This window comes from Balaenoptera ricei, chromosome 2, assembly GCF_028023285.1.
Source record: "Balaenoptera ricei isolate mBalRic1 chromosome 2, mBalRic1.hap2, whole genome shotgun sequence".
In the NCBI taxonomy this organism is placed as follows: Eukaryota; Metazoa; Chordata; class Mammalia; order Artiodactyla; family Balaenopteridae; genus Balaenoptera; species Balaenoptera ricei.
In genome coordinates, this window is record NC_082640.1 from 8,108,441 (window position 1) to 8,134,003 (window position 25,563).

Sequence of the window (25,563 nt, forward strand, 5' to 3'; positions counted from 1 at the left end):
CAGATCACTTTTCTTGGCTCAAATGCAGTACCTAAGACAGGAATCATTTGTCAAGTGAGGCTGGGACACAGAGAGCTGTAGGCAGATTATGGAAAGAGAGAGGGAGGAGAGAGAGGGAGGGGAGAGAGAGCGCGGGAGAGAGAGAAAGAGGGAGGGAAGAGGGTGAGGAAAGGAGCAGGCTTCTCCAGGAACAGGGCTTTTCCCCAGGCACTGGGGATTCAAGTTAGACAGGGTGGCAGTTCCCTGCCACCACCGGGGAGAGGGGAGTGACCAGCAACTCCTGGCATGGCTCTTTTCATGTGGGATGCTTAAGGGCTGCGGGCAGAGAGAGTAACTTGGAGGCGAGGGAAGCTGGCATGAGGATTCCGCCAAAATGGAAGGGCTCCTGTCTCCGATGAGGACGAAGGTAAGGAGACTGGATCTCAATTCCTTTTGATTGCGCTTGGAGGTACAGAAAAGGCCGCTGAGGTGCCCGAAGCCTCGGTGAATGGGAGGCTCGCAGAGCTTTTGTCTTGTTTCAGAACTAGGCTGGCGAATGCAACTGGATCTCTCAAAGAATAGGCTCGCCTCAAAGGCAGCTTGATCAGGAGGAAGGGGAAAGCAGGGGGGAGAAAACCATCTGTCAGCGTGGACAATGGGAATCTTAGTAAATGAGTTCTCCTCTCGGTGATTAGACAGCCATATTTTAGCAGGATTTTCAGTCACTCTTCCTTGGAGGCTGTGCAGCCCTCAGAGCTGTTCATCGCAGGAAGTACCGATTTCTCTATTGCTGTTTAGCAGAAGGAGTAACACGTTTTAAAGGAGAGCATGCCCAGCTCCCACTCGAAATATCCTCTTTCCTCCTCCTCTTCTCTAGAGCAAGAGGGCAAGGGAATTCTCAGTGGAAAGTAGGTTAATGCATTCTGGAAGCCAGTGTGTTCTCAGAGAACTACCAGACCCGCGGAAAAGAGTCCAGTGCACTGGACTAGCCTGCCGCCTAGAACTCGGTCCTGTAACATTTAGAGACGCTCGTGGGAAACAGCTCTCTGGTCTCCGGGAGGGTCTGGGAACTTGTTCTCCCGGCTGGAGTTTGTTTTTTCACTTGAAAAGGGGAATGCCGTGAAGATGGGGCATTAAAAGCTCAGATGATGAGGAGTCGATTTGATATCTAGTGTATCCACATATAACTCTAAATGGGTGTGCCAAAAGTTCTAAATCGTGCTAGAAATACTACCTTTCCAAAAAATCAGAGGGAAATTGGCTGCAAAACCACACAGCAGAGTTGAAGCCAAAAGATTAAGGCTTTGATTTACCTCATCTCTTTGATGCTCCATTTAGTGATTCCAACACAAATAGACTCTTTTGTCATTGAATATTTTTTTTTCCCCTGCTAGTTAATGAGCATGACCACAATATTTTAAGGGGATGTTAGAACTAGAATCTTAAGCATGAAAGCCTCCCATCCTTCGGGAGAATTCCCCATTTCCCTGTCGTGTTCCCCAGTCATTTGACAGTCATTCATTAGAAGGATCGCCCCAAGTGAGTTGGTTACCAAAGTTTCTAATCACAGCCTCAGCTGATCTCGTGCAAGATCCCCTCTGTGACCCGTTTGCTCTCTTGGAGCACATAGCTGACATTGTTCTGGTTGCAGGCTGCGTACCTCAATCCAAGGTGCTGTGGAAACAGCAGGTATCGTTTGCCATGTTGTCCAGCACTGCAAAGAGAATGGCAAATGGCATTGGATTCCTGTGTCTCTTTACTGACAGGGTGGGGTGTGACTGCTTTAGAGGATGGCATGAAAATCTGTTCGTTTGGCCAGCTTTTGAAATTGCTGCCACTGACCCTCTACCGTGGTCTTGTGCTCGGTCAGGCTCCCATCAGAGCTGTGAATCTGCACTCATAACCTTAATGCAAGTACAACTCTCATAGACTTGGAGGGGAGTTCCCAATGCAAATGAGTCAGAACCTAAACACTGCGTCAGTCACACTGGAGGCTGATGAAAATGGGAGAAATGGATGTCAGTGGGTCAGACTACTCGTATATTATGTTTATCAGTTTAATTCACATCATGGCTTGTTCCTTAACCATTATATCACACAATGAATATTGAAACTGCCGGGGCCGGGGGGAAGGCTCCCGCTAGAGTTCAAACATAGAATCTCTACATAGCAAACCGACTGTTACTCCAACCCACTAATTTTTAGGTTTCATGAGATTTGTGTGTGTGGATTAAATTGCTCCTGTGAATTCTTTTTAAGTCTCTTTCCTTCTGACTCTGGAAATCGATAGGTCCATATTGAAGATTCAAATTACATTTGAATTTGGTAACTTCCAGTATCATCATGACTTAGGGGACAAGACTTCACTGTGTAGAAGTCAAAAGGATATCCCTTTGGTGGGTCTCAGCTTTGGTTCCTTAATTGCCCTGTCCTGTGTTGTTGAAATTACCCAGTGGTTTTAAAAAGTGTATCCAAAGACTTAGATGAGCGGCAGTGGGTTGATGTTCTTACACTTTGATCCACGTTGTGTCTCATTAAGTCTATTCTGGGATATTTTCCCCCTTTCATAAGGATTTAGCTGGAAGTTTCTGATTTCAGAGTATCCCGATGGGTTGGAGAGAGAAAGCCTCCTAGCGCTAAATTTTGATGTGTTATGGTTACTTAATAACTTACTGACAGTTTAAAGCAAGTGTTGAGGTAAATTGGACATCAGGCACTAATTTCATTATGCCGTGTAATAGACTTAACCAGTCTAAATCATGGGTGCTTAATGCATTTTTATCTTGGGATTTGCATAATTGGCACATAAATATGCATGAGATTAACTGGAAGTGGCAAAAGGAGGTGGGCAAAATGTTCACGAGTGTTCAAATTAAGGCATTTGCAAAGAGGGCACCTGAGCACGAGGGTCTCCTGGGTGGTGGCCACACTTGACATACCTGGAAACAGACAGGGTGGCAGCTGGCCTCCCCACGTCACAGTCAGTGTGTTGTCAGTGATGCGGGGACTTACGGCAGCTTGTGGCTTGTGGCTGGATTCACTTGAGTACACTACTTATTCTTCCTTTTATATATAATGCAGTCTCATAGCGTCTCCAGGCTGATGGATATACTTGTGACTGGCCTCCTGGCAGGCCACGACGCAGGTCTCAGAATTCTAACCATAACAAATGATGTTTGCAGAGGCTGGGGGAAGAAAAAGAAAGAGGGGCACCGATTGAGTCATTTCTCCTAGGAGGGTCAAGGAAAGAATTTTATAATTAATCTTCTTTGTGCACTTTTTAAAAGTGTCCTTTTTTAATTTGATTTTTAATCTCCCAACTTTCATAATTCTCGTTAATCCTCTGTGCACTGCCTCCAGTGAATGAAGCTGGCAAAAAAATTCCTCTCATTTTCAGCTTCTGGTGATTCCTGCTTGCCAGTGCCTGCTACAAAATTTGCAAGAGGAGAGGAGAGAGGAGGAGAAGAAAGGGGAGGGAAGGGGAGAGGAAGGAGGGAAAGGAAGATGGCTTGGTTAAAGGTCTGACTTCTGGTTTTTCCTTTCCGTTTTACTGAAATGTAATTGACATACCATGGCGCTGTATACGTTTAAGGCGTGGAGCATAATGGCATATGTATGTATTTCAAAATGATCATCACAATAAGTTTATTTAACATCCAGCCCCTAATATAGTTACCAAAAAATGTTTTTCTTTGTGATGAAAACTTTTAGGATTTACACTCTTAGCAACTTTCAAATATAACATCCAGCAATGTTCACTGTTCTCACCATGCTGTACGTTACATCCCTAGTACTTAGTGATCTTATGACAAGAAGTTTGTACCTTTTGACCGCCTTCCTCCAATCCCCCCTCCCCCGTTCCCCGCCTCTGGTGACCACAAATATGATCTCTTTTTCTGTGAGTTTTTTTTTTTTAATTCCACTTATGAGAGAGATCATACAACATTCATCTTTCTCTGTCTGACTTATCACACTTAGCATAATGCCCTCAGATTCCATCCATGTTGTCACAAATGGCAGGATTTCCTTCTTTTTTATGGCTGATTAGTATTTCATTTTATATGCGTATATATATAAAAAAATTTCTTTTATTTATTTATTTGTTTATTTATTTATTTATGGCTGTGTTGGGTCTTCGTTTCTGCGCGAGGGCTTTCTCTAGTTGTGGCAAGTGGGGGCCACTGTTCATCGCGGTGCGCGGGCCTTTCACTATTGCGGCCTCTCATTGCGGGGCACAGGCTCCAGACGCGCAGGCTCAGTAGTTGTGGCTCACGGGCCTAATCACTCCGCGGCATGTGGGATCTTCCCACACCAGGGCTCGAACCCGTGTCCCCTGCATTAGCAGGCAGATTCTCAACCACTGCGCCACCAGGGAAGCCCTAAAACAATTTCTTCACCCATTTATCCACAGATAGACAGTTTGGTTGCTTCCGTGTCTTGGCTCTTGTAAATAAGGCTGCAGTGAACAAGGGGGGCAGATATCTTTTTGAGTTAGTGATTTCATTTCCTTTGGATAAATACCCAGAAGTGGAATTTCTGGATTATATGGTAGTTCTATTTTTCATTTTTTGAGAAATGGGAGGTCCATCTTTTATATCCAACATTACAGATATGTTTTATCAAGCACTTGCACTGTAAATGGATTGAAATTAACTTCTCTACAAAGGATGGAGTATTAACTTTTAAAAAGTTTAGTTTGACAGCTTAGTAACTCTTCTGTGTGCTAACTCGGGTTTTTAGAATACCGTGATACTCTTGCCTTTATTATCTGCTCGCCATTTATAATTAGCTAACTCCCCAGAGAAGGTGCTATTTATGTCTGATTCCCTAATTTCTGCCTCAAAGATATTGTGTCGTTTACTGCACTTCAGTTACTTTTTTTGAAGGAATGACTTCTGATCTGTGGCATAAGGTAGATATCTAAGGGAAGTCATTCTGAAAGGATCAGGCCATTGATGAAAGGGATACTGAGGAGAAATGTAAGCTGAGCAGATAAAGTGTAAGCAATTGAAATTAACACAAGAATTGTGTCTGGCTCTTGTGCACCCAGGGTAAGTACCCCACTCAGCAGCTGCTGTTAGTTCAAGGACCATCCTTCTCCACCACACTGCACTTTTGGAAGCACATTAGATACAGATGTAAGATGTGAACATCCTAAAATTACAGGCAATACAGAGAGCAAAAGAAAGAATCAAACGAGTACAAAGGCTCTCTGGCTCTTTAGACCAATTACCATACAGTATAGGAAACCCTTCAAGTCACTTAGAATTGTGCTAAGGCTGCTTGAGACTTTGCCAGGACTCCATGGAGGAGAGTGTCTGAAGTGACTCATTGTGTTCTACCTGCTTGATGCGGAGATTCTGATAAAATATTGGAATCTCCCTTTTAAAGAACTCTCTGAACTGGAAGTCAGTACAGACTAAAGAATGGTGTAGTCTGAGTTGGGAAGACTAAGGGGGGACTTGACGATTACTTTCAAACACATTAAATATACACAAGATTATTCACCAGCTAATGACAGGCTATACTTTATCTTAATGGAGACTTGAAGCAGAGGAAAACTGCTGGAGCTGAAACATGTCAGCTGTAGATTAAATTCAAGGCAATGTTTCTTGACATCAAAATGTTTTCCTGAGAAAGGTTTATACAGTTTCTAATCTAGAGGCTTCTAAGACAGGTAAGGATGATCCTACCTGTGAAGCCAGGAGGAGACTTTGAGACATGCCCTGTTTTTATGATGCTGTGAATATTCACCATAAAGCCAATAAAACCAGAAATAGGTTTGTTTATGAGGCATGCATCAGATTCCTTTACAAAGAGCTACTGTAGTGCATTTCTTGAATCCCTCACCTCAGTTGGGTACGAACAACAAACAACTTTATTCTTTTTTCAAACAACCTCTTTTGAGGAATCTGTGAATTGTGGAGAGGAAGTTGGGGACCATAGGACAATTTACCTGGTTAATGAGAGGAGATGCATGAGTCACCGTAGCCTCTCCTGGTCAGACTGCAGACTACTTTGAGCTCCTGTAGAACTTGTGGTTCAAACTCTAGTTCTGCCACTGACTAGCGTGTAATTTCCTGAGCCTAGTTTTCTCATGCATAAAATGCATACAGTGATGGGACCAATACCGTAGGTTGTTGTGAGAAGTAAATAAGATAATTGCTATAGGGTCTTGGCACGCCATAATAAATGTTAGCTATTACTAGTATCAGTGTGTGAACAAATATATAAATGAATATATACAGAAATGCAAGTCATGTGACAAGTGTTTGGAATGAATGGTCATAGTCATGAGTACAAGTAGGAAAGGCAGACCATCAATCTTCGAGCTGAAACACAGAAGGAAAGCCCCCTCCCACCTGCAAGACCCCTGTGAAGTCAGGGCCTTGCCTGTCAAGGTGCAGCTCCAAGAGCTCAGAATAAAACAGATGCCTTTGGAGCGTAAATCAGCTCTCATTACTGTCAGGCCTTTCACAAAAAATAATTACGATAGGGAGATTGTTTAGAAGAAAAGACTGTAGATTCAGCTTAAGCTGAAATGTTTCCTCTCCAGGACCTCGAGAAAGTCACTTCTCTGCCCCAGGTTTTGGTTTTGTCATCTCTTCACTGACACCTTCATAAAAGCACAGTCTTTCTTTTGTGCTTTAGATCTTGTAAAGTTGAACGTGCATTATCTTATGTGATCTTTACTGCAGTGGTTACAAGCCCCCTGGGAGGAGAGAGCTGGGAACAGGCAGCGGGGTGCATCTGCTGGGTCTCCCCAGACAGAACAGCCCTCCCGTTTCCCAACAGTAAGGGCTTGGTGCTTGGAGACCAGACCTGGGCAAATGCAGGACCCAAGGCTTGTTCCACCTTCCATGCCCCAGAAGGCAGGTGAAAGAGCCAGGAACAGACCGCGAAACAGCCTGGCAACTGTTGGGCTTTCAGAACCATGTTTGGTCCTTTTTCATCGTGTACCAACAAAATTCCTGTTGGCCCAGGAGATTTTATGAAGTCACAGAGGAGGCCGCCTGGATGGCCCTGTGGAATGAGAAAAGGCATGGACCACTGGCTTCATCAGATGAGATAACAGGGCCCCAGGTGGCCACTCCCAGGGGCTGGTAAGCCAAGCTCCACTTGTATTGAATACTTGGGAAAAAGAAGACAGATGAGGGCCCTCAAGCCCCTGACCTCATGCCGTATAATTAAACTGGAATATGAGTGTGGCAGGTAAATGTTAACATGATTGAGGGAGGGGAGGGTGTAAGATGAGGATTTTTGAGCATTTCTGATACAGAAAAAAATAGGGAGTTGATTTATTTGTGGTAATTCTGTTAATTTTCTGGTCAGATCTGTTTGGTGCATTCCCAGCAGGAGAAGGGTTCTCTTAACAGCAAAGCTGCTGAGCAGGAGAAAGTAACCCGGCAGTTCTTCTGTCTCATTTACCTGTCCGCCCTACAAGGATGGAAGAAGCGCTCGGATCGAGTGTCAGGGAATAAACTCATTTCCTTCTGTCAGGGTTGTACAGACAAAAGGGGACGGGTTAAAGGGCCACAAACCAGACAAAGCAACCCAATCCCTTTCCTTGAAAACAATCTGAGCACACACTCTAGAAGCTGGAAGCAGGGGCAAATGCTGTTTCCAAAGGGCACATTCCTTTTCACTAAGTGCGATGCTTTTTAATACAAGTGGATGAGAGCAATTGAATAAATTAACTCCACGTTGGTATTCAAAGGGAGTTATGTTAATGGTAATAACTGAGTGTCTTCAAAGGGATAAAGATGCCTCAGGGAGGATCCTACTGAGTCCTGGAAGGTTGCCTTTGTCTTACGTGAAGAGTGTGAACTCCAATGTGTTTTCTAAATGGGGAAGCTGAAACACGTAGTCATTTCCCCTAAGATTTCCAAGTCAGACACTGTATTTAGCGCTGGGGAAAGCAGTTTAGAAAACACAACGTAGGGTACTATGAAATTTGATAAAGACCAAAGTCCTTACTTAAACAATTTGTTTTGAGAACTAGAATAGCCCCAGGTACATACATGGACTTTCTATTCTTCTTCTGTCTCTACAGATTTTTGGTGGGAGATTCATATTGTGTGTGTGTGTGTGTGTGTGTGTGTGTAGTTGTCATTCACTTTCAAAATTGATGCTTCTGAAAATGATTCCAATGCGAGTGTACGTGGTAGAAATGGAGTAGGATTTAGATATCTTCCTAAAGGCTATAAAACAACTTCTAGTTTATTTTACAGGTTAAGTAAATCATGGCTAGCTCTTGGGTAGGGCTCTTGGGCATGTCTGTTACGGATAGATTGGAAGGATATTAACATTTACTCTAAGTTACTTTGTTTGCAATGTTAGGGATAAAAGCACAGTATGTGCCGAGGATGTGCTGTAGTATATGACAAGGAGTGAAGAGTATGCAAGTTCTCTAACTTGGTGCTGGCCAATAGAAATATAATTTGAGCTACAGGTGTAATTTTAAAGTTTCTAGTAGACACATTAAAAAAAACCACACACACAGCTATAAGTAATTTTAATGATATCTTTTATTTAGCAAAATATATCTAATATATTATCCTCTCCCCATGTAATCAATATCGACATTATGAATGAGATATTTTACATTCTTTTTTTGTACTGTCTTCAAAATCTGGTGTGCATTTAATGCTTACAGCACGTCTTGACCCAGACTGGCCACATTTCAAAGACTCAATAGACACACGTGGTTGGTGGCCACTGTGCTAGATTCTAGGGCATCTCTAACTGATTTATTGGTACAACCTACAGCTGGGATTGGTCTATACTGGTAAATTGCAATTGCTATTCTAACAGGTTATTTTGACAATGTCAGCTCTCCCCAGTGCTGCTTTGTCATTGGGATTTTGACACAGCCCGGGAGCTCCGGTACAAACATATTTGGTGGGATGAATGCCCAGAGCGCTTTGACCTCTACAGTGAAGGCTAATGGCCACACACAAAGGATGAATGAGCTCAATGCCCTCATTGTGCAAGAGGGACGGGGGTCAGGTCAGAGGGGACATGTGGACACCAGGGAACAGAGCCGTTCTAAGTGGTTCACGGGGTTGTTTTCCACACTTTCCTCCCAGTCAATTTAACATTAATCTTGAGTTTCTCTCTTTTTTTTTTTTGCCATTCCAAGTGTTGTTTCAGGTCTTTGCCTTTGGTTTAATCGCATTCCTGTAAGGATTTTCTGTAGCTGGTTGCTGCAGACACCAGGGCACTCTGTGTAGAGGTATCGCCAGCCGGGGGAACAGTTTCCTCCACCATCCCCAAACAACGGAATCCAAGTTCTTGGCCCTGCTGACCCTGATTATGGGAGGCCTCCAGGATCCCTACCCCCAGCCCCCAACTCCCTCTCAAGTTTCATGGCTACACATCCAGATAGTTGTTTGTTTCTGTTGTTCTTGTTTTCATCACCCCCTGGATATTCTGGAGACATTTTTAACTTAATATGAGCATAAACTCATCATTACGCCCTCAAGCTCCTCCTCCTTCTGTGTCCCCATCTCACTAAGTGGAAGCCCCCTCCATCCAGGCTCAAGCCAAAGACCTGGTCTTTACACCCTCTCCTTCCCCGCTGACTCTTCACATCCCATCAGTTTCCACGTCTTGGTGTCTCATCTCTGCGCTGTATCTTGTGTCTTTTCCTTCCTCTTTATCCACGTGGTCACAGTTGTAGTGCAAGTGGCCATCTTTTGGGTGAATTCTCGCTAGAGTCTCCTCGCTGGGCTTCTGGTCTCCAAGACTCCCTCCTTCTAGTGCATCAATTTATTCCTGATAGAGCCACTGTTCTTAAACACAAACCCAATGATGTCATTTTTCTTCTCTAGCTGCTCCCATCGCCTACAAAGAAAATTATCCCCCCTAGTGTGACATTCAGGTAATTGTTACCGACCAAGGTCCTTGGCCTCCTTAATCAGTAGAAATTGATAAGAGGCCAGACAAGAAATTCAGGCAAGGCTTTATTTGGGCCCCTGTTGCAGCAGAGGGGAGTGAGAACCAGTAACAGTTTCCCTTGCTCGCTCCCTGAGCGGGGGACGAGCTTGTTCCTTACATGGGGTGAGGGTAGGGGTGTGTCCAGGGGTCTGGTCAGAGGGGTGGCTTAGGTGTTTTGCCCACACCTTTGGAGGTGTTGAGTGCAGGGGGCATGCGCAGTACCCTGCTTTTGCTCTTGGCCCTTCAGAAGTAGCAGTTGGGTTTTTGGTCTTTTTGTATCTTGTTGTCCATAATTTGCCCCAACTGTGCATGCACGCAGTTATTTTTAGTCCCTTATAGTTTCTTTGTACTTTGTTGCTCAAGGAGACGTTTGTCCAGGTGCAAGCACTGAAGCAAAGCGTCCCAGGTCTCAGGTCTCAGCATGTCTCATAATCAGGCCCCTCCCTACCTGTTCAGTGTCTGCTGTTGCCACTGCCCCCGGGATGTTCTACTGTAGCATTACTGACGCTTCACCCAAATCCATGGTTTCCCTGTCCTCTGTGCCTTCGCACACACTGAGTCTCGTGCCTACATTCAGCTCTCCTCCTTGTCTGCCTAAAAATTCTGTAGGTCTCCCCTAAATAACTCAAGTGTCACTTCTTCCATGAATCCTTCCCTGAACTGAGGTCAGAGTTAGGTCTCCTTTTCCCACGTCTCCACTATTGCACCCATACACCACCCCACCCCTGCCCCGTACACGTCACACTAAGGTGTTCAACAGCTCACTGTGGAAAAAGGCAAGACCACCATCTAAGGGTTAAGCTCTCAGGCTTGTCCCACATGGATAGTAAGTTTGGCCAGATGCAGAATTATCATTTCATTCATTCAGTGTCTGCCTCATGTCCTGTGCGTGCTGTTCCTTGGATGGCTAACATTCACCTACAGATGTGTAGGTGCCAGATGCAAAAGCCAGGGTGTCTCCACTGCAGCTGGAATAATGGGGCTCAGCTGCAGCAGGAGCTGTGTCAATGCTGGTGTTGGCCAAGCTCCAGTACGATGGCGCCAATGATGCCATCTGCTGAGTTCCACCCACTGTGATTAGCACATGATTAGGTGTTTTCATTCCCATTTTAAAGCTGAGGAAACTGAGGCTTGAGAAAGTCAAGTAACTTTCCCAAGACCCCACAACCATGATGGGGATAGAGCCAGGATCTGACCCCTTAGTTGGCCTCAGATCCCACATTCCTTCCACCATACCAAATGCCTCCCAAATCTGTGATATGGTTGGTGGTGTTATGAGTATGGTATACAGGTGATCTAGTTCCTCAGGAAGAAGAGTAAAGGACGAGCCAGATTACAGTGGGTCCTGGGCTCCACTTGGGCACAGAGACAGACCAGGAGCCATGGAGAAGACTTAAAGGCTCTCCATGTAAGGTCCGTTCCTACAGCATCAGAGCAAACACCGTGGATGCTGTCTTATTAGGTCGATCTGATATGGGACCTCCTTCAAGGAGAACAGGGGGGTTGCTTTGCCACTTGGTTTTAGAGTCAGTTCACTGCAGCTTTCAGAGCTGAGCCCCGAGGCTCCCAAGGGGTGGTGAGTTTTGTCTGTGAAAATACACATGTTCCTTTGTTCTGCTCCCAGGAGCTTCACCTCTATTAAACAAATGAACCAACCACAGCAACGCAACCAACTGCTTTGGCATGAGTGCATTTGCTCTAAGAAAACATGTATCCAGATTGCTGTAAACTACCTTTTGCCTTACAGACTAATGTTTTCATGGGGAGGGACTTGATGGACTAATGAGACTCTTTGATGGACCCAGTGAGATCATCGGGCAAGGCTTGTGCTCAGGTTTACAAGCTGTGGTCCAGGAACATCTAGGAGTCTATGAAAGCTTCAAAGGTTTCCACTGAAGTATTTTCCAAGCAGAGTTGAGTTTTATGTAAGATGGCAGATTTGCTAAAATGCCTTATTTATCATGACTTATTTCAGGTATACAAAAACACATAAAGAGTATAGACCTATATAACTATATGTGTGTCACCCAGATTCAGAAGTAAAACATTGCTAATAGGGCATTATCCCTCTCCTTACCTTCTCAGACGTGACGTCCATTTTATAACTTTATTTATATTTTTACTACCAATGTTTATAATAAAAGGTCAGTGATATTATATGTGTATTTTAGTGCTTTCCGGAAATTGTGCCTAAGTATATGAACCTTCTGTGACTTGTTCTCTCCACTCAGCAGTTTGTGTGTGCACGTCACCAACATGGATGTGTACAGCTGTAGGTCATTCATTTTCCCTCCTGAAGGAATTGCTAGATAACAGCAGTGCATGAATCTACCACAAGTCCTATATCCATTCTCTTTCTTTTCTTAGTCATGGCAAACAATATTGCCCTGTCCATCCTTATATACATCTCCTTGAACTCATAGGGGAAAGTTTCCCCAGTGTCTACACCGGGAGGGGAATTTCTGGGCTGGGAGGTGTGAACATCCTAACATTTACTAAATTGCTCTAAAAAGACAGTGACCATCAAAACACATTTTATTTCCCTGTATTACACCTTTCTCTTCACTGTGTTCTTTGTTAGGCATATCTGTGTACAATTAAGGATGATACCAAGAATAGAAACAGCATAAATGTTTCTGTCTATATACACAACATTTATTATACTTGTTGCATTATGTCTTGAGGATGAAAGTAAGAGAGATATTTGATTACTTCCCTCCAAAACCTCCATCGGCTGTCATTCTACTCTAACATGTACATTCTCTCCTTTTTAAAAAATTTTATTTATTTATTTTTTAAATTGAAGTATAGTTGATTTACAATGTCATGTTTGTGTCAGCTATGCAACACAGTAATTCGGTTATACATATATAAAAATATATTCTTTTCCCTTATAGGTTATTACAAAATATTGAGTATAGTTCCCTATGCTATGCAGTAGGTCCTTGTTGGTTATCTATTTTATGTATAGTAGTGTGTATATGTTAATCCCATCCTCCTAATTTATCCCTCCCCCTCCTCTTTTCCCTTTGGTAACTATAAGTTTTTTTTCTATGTCTGTGGGTCTATTTCTATTTTGTAAATAAGTTCATTTATATCTTTTTCTTTTTAGATTCCACATATAAGTGATATCATATGGTATTCGTCTTTCTCTGTCTGACTTACTTCACTTAGTATGATAATCTCTAGGTCCATCCGTGTTGCTGCAAATGGCATTATCTCATTCTTTTTTGTGGCTGAGTAATATTCCATTGTATATATGTATCACATCTTCTTTGTCCATTCATCTGTTGATGGACATTTAAGTTGCTTCCAACTCGCATGTACTTTCAATGTCATCATCCCAGTATCCCAGTGCCCTCCCTACTGTGCAATGCATTATATATATGGCATTAATACATGTCACTAATGTATGTATATATATGTATTTATGGCATTAATCAGTATGCCCTGATCTGGGGTGACTTGATTTTACTGGGGTTTTTTATATGTGCTCCTTTGCTCTGTCCTTTACATAAGAGAGCACATATAGAAAAAGAAACTTTCTTTACAAAAAATTCATAAAACTATAATGAAACCTGCTGGACTGGTACTAAAGCCAAGCCCACCTCCTTTAAGGCTGTCCAAGGAAGGAGAATCTCCACATGGAAAGAGATGGCAGCTAATCCTCCAAGCTTCTATTCCTTTTTCTGGAGGCCCAGCTTCCCAGAGGAATTGCTCAGTATTTATTGCCACCACTACTAGGCTGGCCTCAGAGACACTGTTGCCAGTTCTGCTTCTCAGGGGGCCTCTGTGAGCATTTTTATTTTACATTTCAACCCGATAATCTTCAAAACACAAATAGTAGGAGAGGACTGTGTACCATCTGATGCTGCCTCATCTGATGACTGCCCCAAGCACAGGCCCACGATTGTACCATCCACTATATTTCTTTCAGGCTAATGAGGAAAGAGCAGAGATTTACTTAGTAACAGATGACGTGGTTCTGCCACATGCGGGGCCAAGGGCATCACCCTGTATCATTAAAGGTTTTGCAGAGGTTTGAGCAGGAAAAAAATGAGAGGAGAATTGACTTCTCAGACCACACGTGGTAATCTCGGCGTGCCACACTCGAAAGAACCCACCGTGTGTGGTTCAAACATATTCACGCTGAGAGCAGCAATTTCGTTTCAGCCAAAAAATATCATCAGTTTAAATCGATGTTAATTTGAATTTTATTGATTTTACACATATATGTGTGTATTTAATTTACAAATTTGACATTTTAGTTATATAAGAACTCTAAGCATAAAAAGATATCTTTTTTTAATGGTTGCAAACATTTAAGTAACTAAAATTATTATAAAAAGAAGTGAAGCCAGCCCCGGAAGTCTGGGAGTAGGTTGTCCTTGAAAGGGGTTCACACATTTCTCAAGAGAAATCAAATCTCTTGGTATAGCTGAGACCCAGATGGAACATTTCCCTGTGACTTTGTCATCTCTGTTGGGAGGAGTAAGTCACTCATCTTCAGTCCTTGTGGAGGCTCCTATTTGTCCCCTTCTTTGGCAGAGGCCTTCCTTCTTCATTACCTGCGGTTCCTGCAAAGCTGCTGGAGGCTCTCAAAATCCATATCCTGGAGCTTGAGGTCAAGAGAGAGACAGAACCTCCCTGCCCAACCTCTCTGGGACCACTTCCTGTCTGTTACTTCCTGTTTCAGTTGAGTTCCGTCAAGTGTTTCAAACCCAGATCATTTGAGACAGGGAATTGCTTACCCAGGTGCTGGAAGAGGTGAGAAGCTGAGCAGGGGATGGTGAAGTGACAGCAGGAAGCCACTATCTCCCCCGTAAGGCTGTAGGGACACAGGGAGGAAGCGAGGTTACCTGAGGGCACCACCCTGAGCCAGCTGTCAGGAGTTAGGGTCCCAGCCGGGGCTGCCTGGGAGGAGCCAAGTTCATGGAGGGAGAGACAGCCAAGGAGAGGCAGCCCTAGAAGCTCAGAGAGAAAGGCATCTCCCTCCAGTCTTCCCTCACCACTTCCCATTGTCAAAGCCAACAGCCAGTGAGCCTGGGAATGCACTTCCCTGTGACCCAGAGCGAGAGAAAAGAGGGAAACAGGCATATGAAGGCATGCCTATTGAGTTGTATTTTTTGTACGACGACCCTCTTCTTCTCTCAGATAACTGACACTGGGAATGACCCTTTATGAGTGACACCCCCTCTGACACATTGGTATGGCCTCACTCTATGTTGGGAACGGTAAACGGGATTCCTGTTTTGTACCATTGTCATTGGTTGCTGTGGTTGCCTGGGTCCCCGTGTTGCTGTTCCTGTGACTCTGTCTGTGCATGTGCAGTTGGGAGAAGAGTGAGTGATTGATTAATCATGCCTGTCATGAGTGCAGAAGGCGAGTTTCAGCACTCATGTTTGGTATGTACCATCTCTATCTTCTGGCTTTATCCAGAAAGTCATTCAGGAGACAACATATAAAAGTTAGCATCTATATATAACAGATTTGAATCTTAGTCTGTCTACAAGGCGTAGGTGCACAAGAGTGTCCATTGCTTTATTTTCTCAAATTGAATTAATTTGAGTCTGAGTTTTCACCCCTGTAGATGGGCAGGGATTACTCTCATCACTCTTTTTACGTGGTGCGTGGAAAATGGAAAAAGACCTCTTTCCTCCAGTCCATCACGGCCACCACTGACTGCTCAATGTCCAGCCTCCATGAGGCAAGTTGGGTAGCTCTCTGCTTCCCTGCCTTGTGTGGGACCCAGGAGTCTTTGCCAAGGTCTGGAACCCTAGTGCCCAGGGTCCAGCATTCCCAGGAGCCCCTTGCTGCCATCTCCCCCTTGGATCTTGCCTTCTTCCTGGGGCTCCACCAGAGAGTGGGGTAAAGATCTCTACTCTCACAGAACATGGAACCACCTCACCTCTATCTGCATCTCAGGCTGGGGGAGTCTCTCTTCTCTACATTCTTAAGTCCAAGAGGCTCAACAGAGGGCGTCCAGAAGGAAGACATTTGTCCCCAGGTATCCCCTTTGGTCAGTGCAACCAAGATGCTGACCAGATATTTTTATTTCCATTTCACTGGCTGAGTTACTCTCTTTAGACTTCTCTAATGGGAACACATGGATATATCTGGTTTGGCTACATATCTATTTATTTTTTTGGCAAATTCTGGTGTATTAAGAGACGGCATGAATGCATTACATTGCCTTCTCTTTGTGTTGCCCAGGGTCCCATTCTCTCTCCCTTCTCCCCCTGGGAATCCTGGCAACGTCTTTTCAACGAGCTGGGTTTTAGGAAACTAGAAACTGGGGTAGAACGTGTCCTGCAAGCAACTTCTTCCTTTGGGCTGGGGTGGAAACTTTCCTGAAGTGAGAGGCACAGGAGCCTGCTGCCTTTCTAAAACAAAGGAAAGGAAAATATAAGGAGAAAAGAAATTAAACATCTCCAAAAGTAACCTACAGCATTTCTAAGAAGCATACCCTGGAGGTGGGAGGGAGGGAGGGAGAAAGGGTTACAGGGAGGATGGGCTGCTCTCCTTGTAGAAGGTTTTCTTCCTCTAATCAGACATTCATCCTCCTACAAAGGGCAGAAACCCTCCCAGGCACAGGGGGTGTGCCAGCAAATAAACTACCAGAACTACCTCAAGGAGCTTCGAACTGAGAAGTCAAGGTATTTCAATAACCTTGGTCTTCGCCTCTGACCAGCATGTGAAATCCCTAGGCTATCACTAAGGTGTGATTCTAAACTGAGATTGCTTTAGAAAAACCCTGTAGTTGGCAATTACAAGGTCTTTCCGTGAATGAGTATGAAATTGGTGGAGTAATTTATAGAGTAATTTTTTAAAGTACTGATGTATTTACACCTTGTTTCATTAGCTAAAGCTTCCTGGGAGAGGAGCTGGGGAGGAAAATGGAAATGTGTAGTTTGGGGTTCCTGGCTGTGAGCGTGTCTCCTAGGAAACCACGTGTGATGGAGTGCGATAGGGTCTCCAAAACGGGAGAGGAGGAGTGAGAAATACGAAGGCGAATATGCACAGGGAAAGGAAAAAATAAATCATTGGCTGAGCCCCACAGTCTTCAATTCATAAAGAAAATACTCTATTTTTAGTGAAATCTTTTGGAACTGCTGATAAGGTTGAGGTGGGTATAGGGTGGGAGAAGTCAAAACGGATATATTGGTTGGACTGGAATGCAATCTAATTTCATTAATATGCAAAAAATTAAGCAATGTACAAGTGAAATAACAGCATCACCTCTACTTTGGCATCCCAGCATAAATGAAAATAACAATCTAATTATCCTCTGAGAATGAAGCTGATACTACTTACTCCCTATCAGCAAGTCATAGGCGTTGGTTTCTTTTGACCAATGGAGGCCAGGAAATTTATGGAATGCCCATGCTCCTTCATCTCCTTCCTTTTATGACCAAAGCATCAACCTAGATCCTAAATGAAAGAGCGCTGGCTAGGATGGGGATGCCACTTGGGGACAAGAAGCCTATGAGTTAACCCCCTGTCCTCCAACCTCCCTGAGGATGGGAAGTGGAGCTAGCTACATGTTTAAGGTGATGGGGGGATATTTAAAAGGCATTTACAGCAAACCCACTGGATATTTCTATGCCTCTAATATCGATATAATTAATACTGAAGTACAATATTAAGTACATTATGGCAGGAATCCAGTTGCACGATGAATGTTGTAATTTCTTTTTCTTCCCCCATGCTGTACATTACATACCTAGGACTTATTTTATAACTGGAAGTTTGTGCATTTGGACCCCCTTCACCCAATTTACCTGCTGCCCCATCGCCACCTCTGGCAACTACCAATCTGTTCTCTGTATCTCTGAGCTTAGTTTTTATTTTTATTTTGTTTTGTTAGATTCCACATATAAGTAAGATATATGGTATTTGTCTTTCTCTATCCGACTTATTGCACTTAGCATAAATGCCCTCGAGGTCCATCCATGTTGTCACAAATGGCAAGATTTCATTCTTTTTTTATGGCTGAATCATATTCCATTGTATGTATGTATGTATACATACATACACACACACACACACACATGCACGCACACACATTTTCTTTATCCATTCATCCACTGATGGACATTCAGGTTGTTTCCATATTTTAGCAATGTTTCCAAATCTTAAGGTGATGGGAATATTTAAAAGACATTTACATCAAATTCACTGGATATGTCTATGCCTCTAATACTATTAATATTGAAATATTAAGCATATTATGGGAAGCAGTTGCCTGATGAGTACTGAAATTTATTTTTCAATTGAAATTCTTCTGTGACATGTGTTTTCTGCGAAAGCAATAGACCCTGAAAGAGTACAGTTTCACTGTAAACAGTACAGCTCATTAAGTTTTAAGAACTTGGCACTGAGTTGATCATGATGTTTGTGGGTTCTTAGAATCACCCTTATCAATGTTTTGTCATTTCTGTGCTTTGGTGTGTGAATTAGGTTTATTTTCAGTGATGTGTATACATGTATTATACCTCGTTTATAATTACAAGTGTGTGGGCGTTTGCATATATCTGGGTCTGTATGTTGGAAGTAAAGTCTCAGTGTAAACCTTTAATCATCTAAGAAATACATTAACATTATGAGGTCTTGCCCCAGATTTTAACATTAAACATTCCTGGTTCTACAACTCCTCAAAGAAGCAGGGGGAAAGGTTTTTTTCATTGTTTCTTTTAAAAGAGGGAGGGGTTTCCTCTGGATTTTAGAACACTTTGAGAACATCTTCTTTGTTCATTCATTGTTTGCAAAGGAGAGTTCCTGGTTGAGGACGTGGTCAACTCATGGCCATGAGTTCTGGTCAAGTGTGTTGAAAATTGGAATGGTGATTTCTATAAAATGGATGAAAAGAATAAAACAGTCATGATATGTAAACTTCCTGGAGCTCATTAACCTGGAAATGGAAAAAGGGCAGTTAAAACACTTTATTTCCTTTCCATATCTGTCTACATCTCATGGACTCCAGAATGGTAAATAGGGCATGTTCACTCGTCAAGTGCATGGTGGGACTGAGTCTTCCCCAAGACCTTCTTGGTAACACTGTAGCACAGCACAGTACTTATTAGCAGAGGGTGTACCTCTTAAGGGAATGAGGACAGCCAACATTATTGAGAGTGTTCTTAAGAAATTAATGGAATTAAATGATCCTCAAACACCTTGAGATAGGAAGAATTTCAACCATTCACTCCTTTACAGATAAGGAAACTGAGGCACAGAAATATTAAGTAATTGTTCCAAGATCACATAGTAAGTGAAGGAGCCAGGATTTGAACCCAGGCAGTGTGGGTCCAGAGCCTACATCCTTAGCAAATCTCTATGGCACCTCTGGTCTGGAGTTGTGGCTTGGCCCCAGCATCTAGAGCCAATTGACTCCCATTAGGAACATAATGGACACCCATCAGGTCTGGCTCTGGACATTCTCACCCCCACCTGTCCTTCAGACTCTCACCTGATTTGGCTCATAAGCTATTCATTAGCTGCAGGTTGGCATGAGGAAAGGAACATTTGTATCTTTTCCAAAAGCTACTGTGTCCTAGGGTTCTGAAATCTGTAAAATCCAGGCCATCTTTCAATGAGCTGTCCTGTCTGGCAATTTGTTTATTTATTTATAATTTATACTTTTTGTTTAAAAAGGAGTTGAAGCAGCATAATAAATATGTAGACATGTGCTTATTAAATGAAAATAGAAAATTGCAAACCTAAAGAGGAAATGAAGCAAATAGATGATGATATTTACTATAATTAAGCATTGCTGTCATTTGCCCCGACTGATCACATATAAAACTGCACATTTATTTTCAACCCATCAATCAACTTATTTGTACTGGGAACCTGCCTCGTGCCCAGCAAGTGGGTGCTCTCGGTGAGACAAAGATGTTGAAGACTTGGCTGTTGAAGACATGGCTAGATAGTGACATTGAACCTCAGGGAAAGTCTGGCACACGTGCACCAAGAGATGAGAACGAGATCACATCTCATGCTGTGCCATATTGTGTCAGAAATGGTGTCAGGAGGGGCTCTGCGAAGTGAAAAACCAAGCAGGTGTGGGAGAGTTCATCCATAGATTTTCAGGATTCCAACAGGTATCAGTTACTTCATCATATACTGATAATGGCCATGATAAGAGCCAACAGCTGGAAGATGAGTAGGGAGCTGCTCAAAATGGTAAACACTGCTTTACTATCTACTGCGTTGTGTCCTGTTGCGTTGAATTGTATCACATTGTACTACTGTTGGACCCATAGGTCTTCAGAGGAGATGCCTGGCCTGCTTACCTCCTACATTATGTAGGAATCATTTCCTTCCTGTATCATTTCTGTCACATGATCATCTAGCTGCCACATCCAACATAGTGGAGGAATGATGACAAAGAGAAGTGCTAACGTTTATCGAGCACTTTCCCTGAGCCAGCTTTTAAGCATTCCCCATGTAGAACTCACTGAATCCTTACACTAGCTTTATGAGGTAGGGCCTGTTACCAACCCCATTACAGAGATGAGGACATTGAGACGCAGATATGTTTAGTCATTTGCTTAAGGCCACAGGGCCGGCAGACAGCAGAGCTCTTAACCACTAAGCCTTCTGAGATGATGATTTCATTTCCAGATTGTATTGTTAGGAAAATGTTCTAAGGTTTATCTGAAATCTACCTTCACCTGCCAAGATCCAGTGATCCTATTTTATCCTATCAGTATAGAATAAGCTGGTTCCTCTTCCAAAGGAAAATGTTCCCCAACCTTTGTCAGGAAGCCTGCTCCTTACTTCTAAGGAAGGCAAACACACCTCCAGTTATTTTAGGAATTTTTTGTTTTTGTTTTTGTATTTTGGATCAGTTTCTGTCTCTCAGGTGACATAGTGAGAGATTGAGAGCCTGTCTCCTGGGCCCAGGCAGCGTAAGTTCAAGTCCCCGTTCTGCCAGGAGTTAGCTTTGCGACCCTGGACGTGATGTTTAACCTCTCAGTGACTCAGTTTCCTCAGCTAGTAATAGTAAATATAATTTTTGAAGATACAATTACTAAACTAATAATAAAATCAGCAAAAAAGCCTTGTCATAATGTTTAAATTGTTCGTGTGTATAACACAGGGCCTAGCACAGGGCAGGTAGGTCTTATGATTGCTGGAACCCGCCTCCTGAACCTGGGGAACAATGTCTTAAGAAGCAGCCCTCAGAACTGGACACAGATAGGATGAGACACTGAGCGTCTCCATGACCTGTGTGTAGAACTCATTTTTTAAATCGGTGAACATTAGTTAATTGTATATATTATCTTGATATGGGGAAGAGAAGGAAGAGTGTGATCTGGGGGAGGTTTATTAAGTGACTTTTCCAAAGTCACTCAATAAATCAGTGGTAGAATTAGGATTACAGTTCTAGTTTCCTGTGGCTTTCTTGCTTACTTAGCAGTTTTCCTCTGTGGTTGTCACCCACCTTACGTAGGCTCTTTATGCTTCTTCCACTTGTCCTTGTATGTATGTGTTTGCTTTGTCTTTCTGTTTCAGTGTAAGCTTACTTCTGTTCACGGTAACACTGTTCTCCAGGTCACCCCAGAAATGAACCTTGAAGTGACCTTGGATTCCTTTCTCTTCTTTGCCACCTACATCTCATCAACCACCAACAATTCCTGCAGGCCTCAGTAAAACGAAGGAGGAACATTAGATGGTTTCAAAACACCTTTCAGTTCTAAGAGTTTGTCTTGCTAAAGCTGGACAGTAGTTAAAGCAGTAAAAACAGATTTTAACCAGGAACTACTGCAATAGAGGAAAAGAGACCTAGGGGAAATGGAATAGGGCTACATTCTGAATACAGCATGGACAAGTGGGGATTTATAGCCAAGGAGCGGAGGGGGGATCCTTGGATAGAAAATTACTAAGAGGAGACTTCAGGGGTAAGGGATGATTCTGGCTAAAACAACTTGATAGGATTCTTGCTGAAGGAAGGCCGGGGTGATCAGACATCGCCTGAGGAATCTGATCAGATATTGACATGATCAGATGTCAAGGGTGGGTATTCTAAACCAACTTGACAGGATTCTTGCTGCAGTTGGGTGATGCCAGCCCCACAAGGACACAAGGATGGACACTGAATGTCAAGGCCTGGAGGATTTAGAGGAGCCTGACTGGTGAAGGGGAGAGTCTGTCTCAGTTTCCACGGCTTTGTCTCAACCCCATGATTGCCATCTCCAGAATTTCTCTTAAACCCACATCCTTCTCTGCAGTGTCCCATTCATCAGGCTTCATCACCCAACCCCAGAACCAAGCAGGGTATGAAACAGTTTAGGGTTTTCTCATGCCAAAGCTACTCCCCACTCGACCCAAGCCTTGAGAGATTGTCCCCTGTCTTTGAGGCTCAGAGATGGCCATTTCGTCTATCAGAATAAATTCCCATGTGGCACCCTGGCATGATAATACCCTTGTGAGTAACGCAAATTGTGCTGAGACAATTACCAAACATGATAAAGCCGCCGACAGCAGATAGAAAAATGCTGTAAAGACACATTTACTGCCAGTGGGATGGTTTAGAGCAGAAACCCATCAGAGTTTTGTGCTTTTCAATTTGGGCAATGTAAATTGTGTGTGATGCTGACGAAAAATAATTATTTCTACTATTTGAAAGTTTCACCTAACACACCAGAGATTAAAAAGTAAAAAGGAGGGCTTCCCTGGTGGCGCAGTGGTTAAGAACCCACCCACCAATGCAGGGGACACGGGTTTGAGCCCTGGTCTGGGAAGATCCCACATGCCGCGGAGCAACTAAGCCCGTGCACCGCAACTACTGAGCATGTGCTCTAGAGCCCACGAGCCACAACTACTGAGCCCGCATGCCACAACTACTGAAGCCCGTAGGCCTAGAGCCTGTGCTCTGCAATGAAGAGTAGCCCCTGCTTGCTGCAACTAGAGAAAGCCCACGCACAGCAACAAAGACCCAATGCAACCAAAAATAAAAAATAAAAAATAAAATTTTTTTTAAAAAGTAAAAAAGAGCAAGAGAAATAAGAAAGAATTCTGTTGAGTTGTTAGACTCTTGTTTTCCCTCCTCCCCTCTCCCCAACCCTGAGAACCAGTTCCCAGGGGAGTTTCTATCCTTGTTCTCTGAAGGCACTAGTGACCGTGTGACCGAGTGCTGTCACTCCCAGGAATAATGCTGATTTGCATTTACACAACCTAAAGTGAAATGAATGAACTTCCAAGGAAGAAATTTTGAATATCAGCCAGCAGATGGGGAGGACTTGGGGACCCTCAAATCCTCCCCAGTAGCATATAGGTGTCCCCTCTTCCACTTCCATGTTACCCACACTTCCACATCTTTTCAGTGTTAACACGTTACTCCACCTCTTCCACACTCTCACCCTTTGTCCTCACTTAGTGAAAAGGGTACAGACACTCTACCTTGTGTTCCATTTTTATTACACTAACAGCATGTACTTTGGCAGCCAGAAATGGCAGGAAGATCCAAGCTCAGATGTCTAGGAGGCTCAGGCTTTAATTCTACCCGTTAAAATACTCTCTGGCTTTAAGCACTTCTCCGTACCCTGTTCTCATTTTCTCTCATCTGGAAAGGAGGGTGTTGGGTTATATTATCACTCAGAGACTCTTCCAGCTTGGAAAGCCCCGACGCTAGTCATGATTACAAATGCTGGTTTTGGAGAGCTTACTGGATGCAGACTCTTCAGGTCTATGTCCTAGAGCCAGATTTCCAGTTAAGGGTGCACATCTCAGTGTTCCTGCTTCTCTTAGTTCTCTTAGGGTGTGGGATGGGTTTTTGACGGTATTTGTACTGGAAGAAGCAATCACCATGAGATTACAGCTTCTGAAGGGTCAGCATTTTACTAGGTCACATCTTCTGCTTAAATTGCTTGACAGTTACCCTTAATAGCAGAGAGTACCCTTTACTTAGAAAACCCACGCTCAACAGTTTAGAGGAGGTCACCAGATCATGTGTATAAATGATGCACTCATCCTGAATGACTGACAGGGAGGAAGCATACTGAAGGGGTTAATGATGAGAAAGCTGGAACTTTCTGACAAAAACATCTTTCCTGTTAGTAGCACCTTTGTTTAAAAAACTACTTTTCCATTCCTTATAATGTCTATTATTGATCCTAATAAAAGCCAGTCACCCAAACTGTGTTTTTTTCACAAACCTTCCTTTGTGACGGCTGAGCCATCAGAGCAGATGTGCATTCTGTGATGTTTAAAGGGAAATGAGATCTTTCAGTCGACCAGCCTTTGCTGAATATTCCATCACTGTGCCAGGCATCAGAGGATCCAAAGACACAAGAAGCTGGTAATGCTGGGGAATCACACACACACACACACACACACACACACACACACACACACTCAAACCCCAAACTGTAAACCAGAAAGACCACATGGCGAGAAGCACTGGAGAGAAGAAAGTGGAAGCAACCAACCTCGATGTGAAAGTATCGAGGGAGGAAGAAATTCGTCTTGTCTGGGGGCGGGGAGTGGGGAGGGCTGGGGCGATCCTCAAGGGAGGTGTTAGGGGAATGGCAACCTCTGAGGTGAACTTTAAGGAGAATTAGGATTTCAGTAGGTGGAGGGGATGGAGATGGAACTGTGGAGGAAAGTGTTATGGGCAAGAGGAACGGCTCCCCTATTAGGGTTCTCCAGGGAAATAAAACCAATAGGATGTGTGTGTACGTGTGCGCGCGCGCACACACACACACACACACACACACACAGACTCTTTATAGATATGTAAAGAGATGTGTTATGAGGAATTGACTCACGTGATTATGGAAAACAAGTCCCAAGGTCTGTAGGGTGTGCAGCGAGCTCTAAGACCGGCAGGCGTGAGGCTCAGGGAGAGCCAGTGTTTCAGTTCTAGTCTGAAGGCAGGAAAAAAGCTGATATCCCAGTTTGAAGACAGTCAACCAGGAAGAATTCCCTCTTACTCGGGGCAGGGTCAGCGCTTTGTTCTATCCAGGCCTTCAACTGATTGGACAAGGCCCAGCCACGTGGGGAGGGCAATCTGCTTTACTCGGTGTACCCATTTAAATGTTAATCTCATCCCGAAACACTCTCACAGTCACACGCAGAATAATGTTTGACCAAATATCTGGGTACCCCGTGGACCAGTCAAGCTGACCCTTAAAATTAACGATCACAACCTGGGCAAAGGCAGAGCAGAGGGTAGATGCTCTGTGTGTCTCAGGATGAGTCCCCGACGTGAGAAAGGGCAGGAGGTGATGAGCGATGAGGCTGAATAGGTTGTACAGGGTCCCGTGGTGAAGGGGCTTAGGTGCCCTGCTCTCTGGACCTCTTTTACTTACTTGTAAAACGTGATACAAACGCTTCCCTCACAGTTGCTGTGAGATTTAAGTGCAATTCCTGCAGTGGCTTCTGCGGTGGCTGGCACGTTCTGGGAGCTCAAAAATACTCATACCTTCCCTTGCATCTTCTGAGTGGGGACTTGTAAAGGCTCCTTGTCTACCCATTCCTGGGCACAGGCTCCTGATAAAATATCAGATCATCACTGTCTCTTAAGCTCAGAAAACGTGTCCAATCTTCATCTCCTCGAAATCTTCCCTCTCCCTGGAGTGTCTTCTTACCAGTGCCTGTCTCTGCCCCCCACGGCTAGCACCTTTGGACAGATGCCCCTTT

At 43.7% G+C, this 25,563-nt stretch overlaps 1 protein-coding gene across 1 annotated transcript in view; it reads left to right on the forward strand.

The window, feature by feature from the left end:
• The first annotated feature begins 206 nt into the window (after positions 1-206).
• The window catches only part of FRMD4A (FERM domain containing 4A), a 491,624-nt gene continuing 466,267 nt past the window's right edge, over positions 207-25,563 (forward strand). The window contains exon 1 of the mRNA XM_059910391.1: positions 207-406. Within this exon, the coding sequence (XP_059766374.1) occupies positions 374-406 (33 nt within the window). The 5' untranslated portion in view covers positions 207-373. The remainder of the gene's footprint in view (positions 407-25,563) is intronic.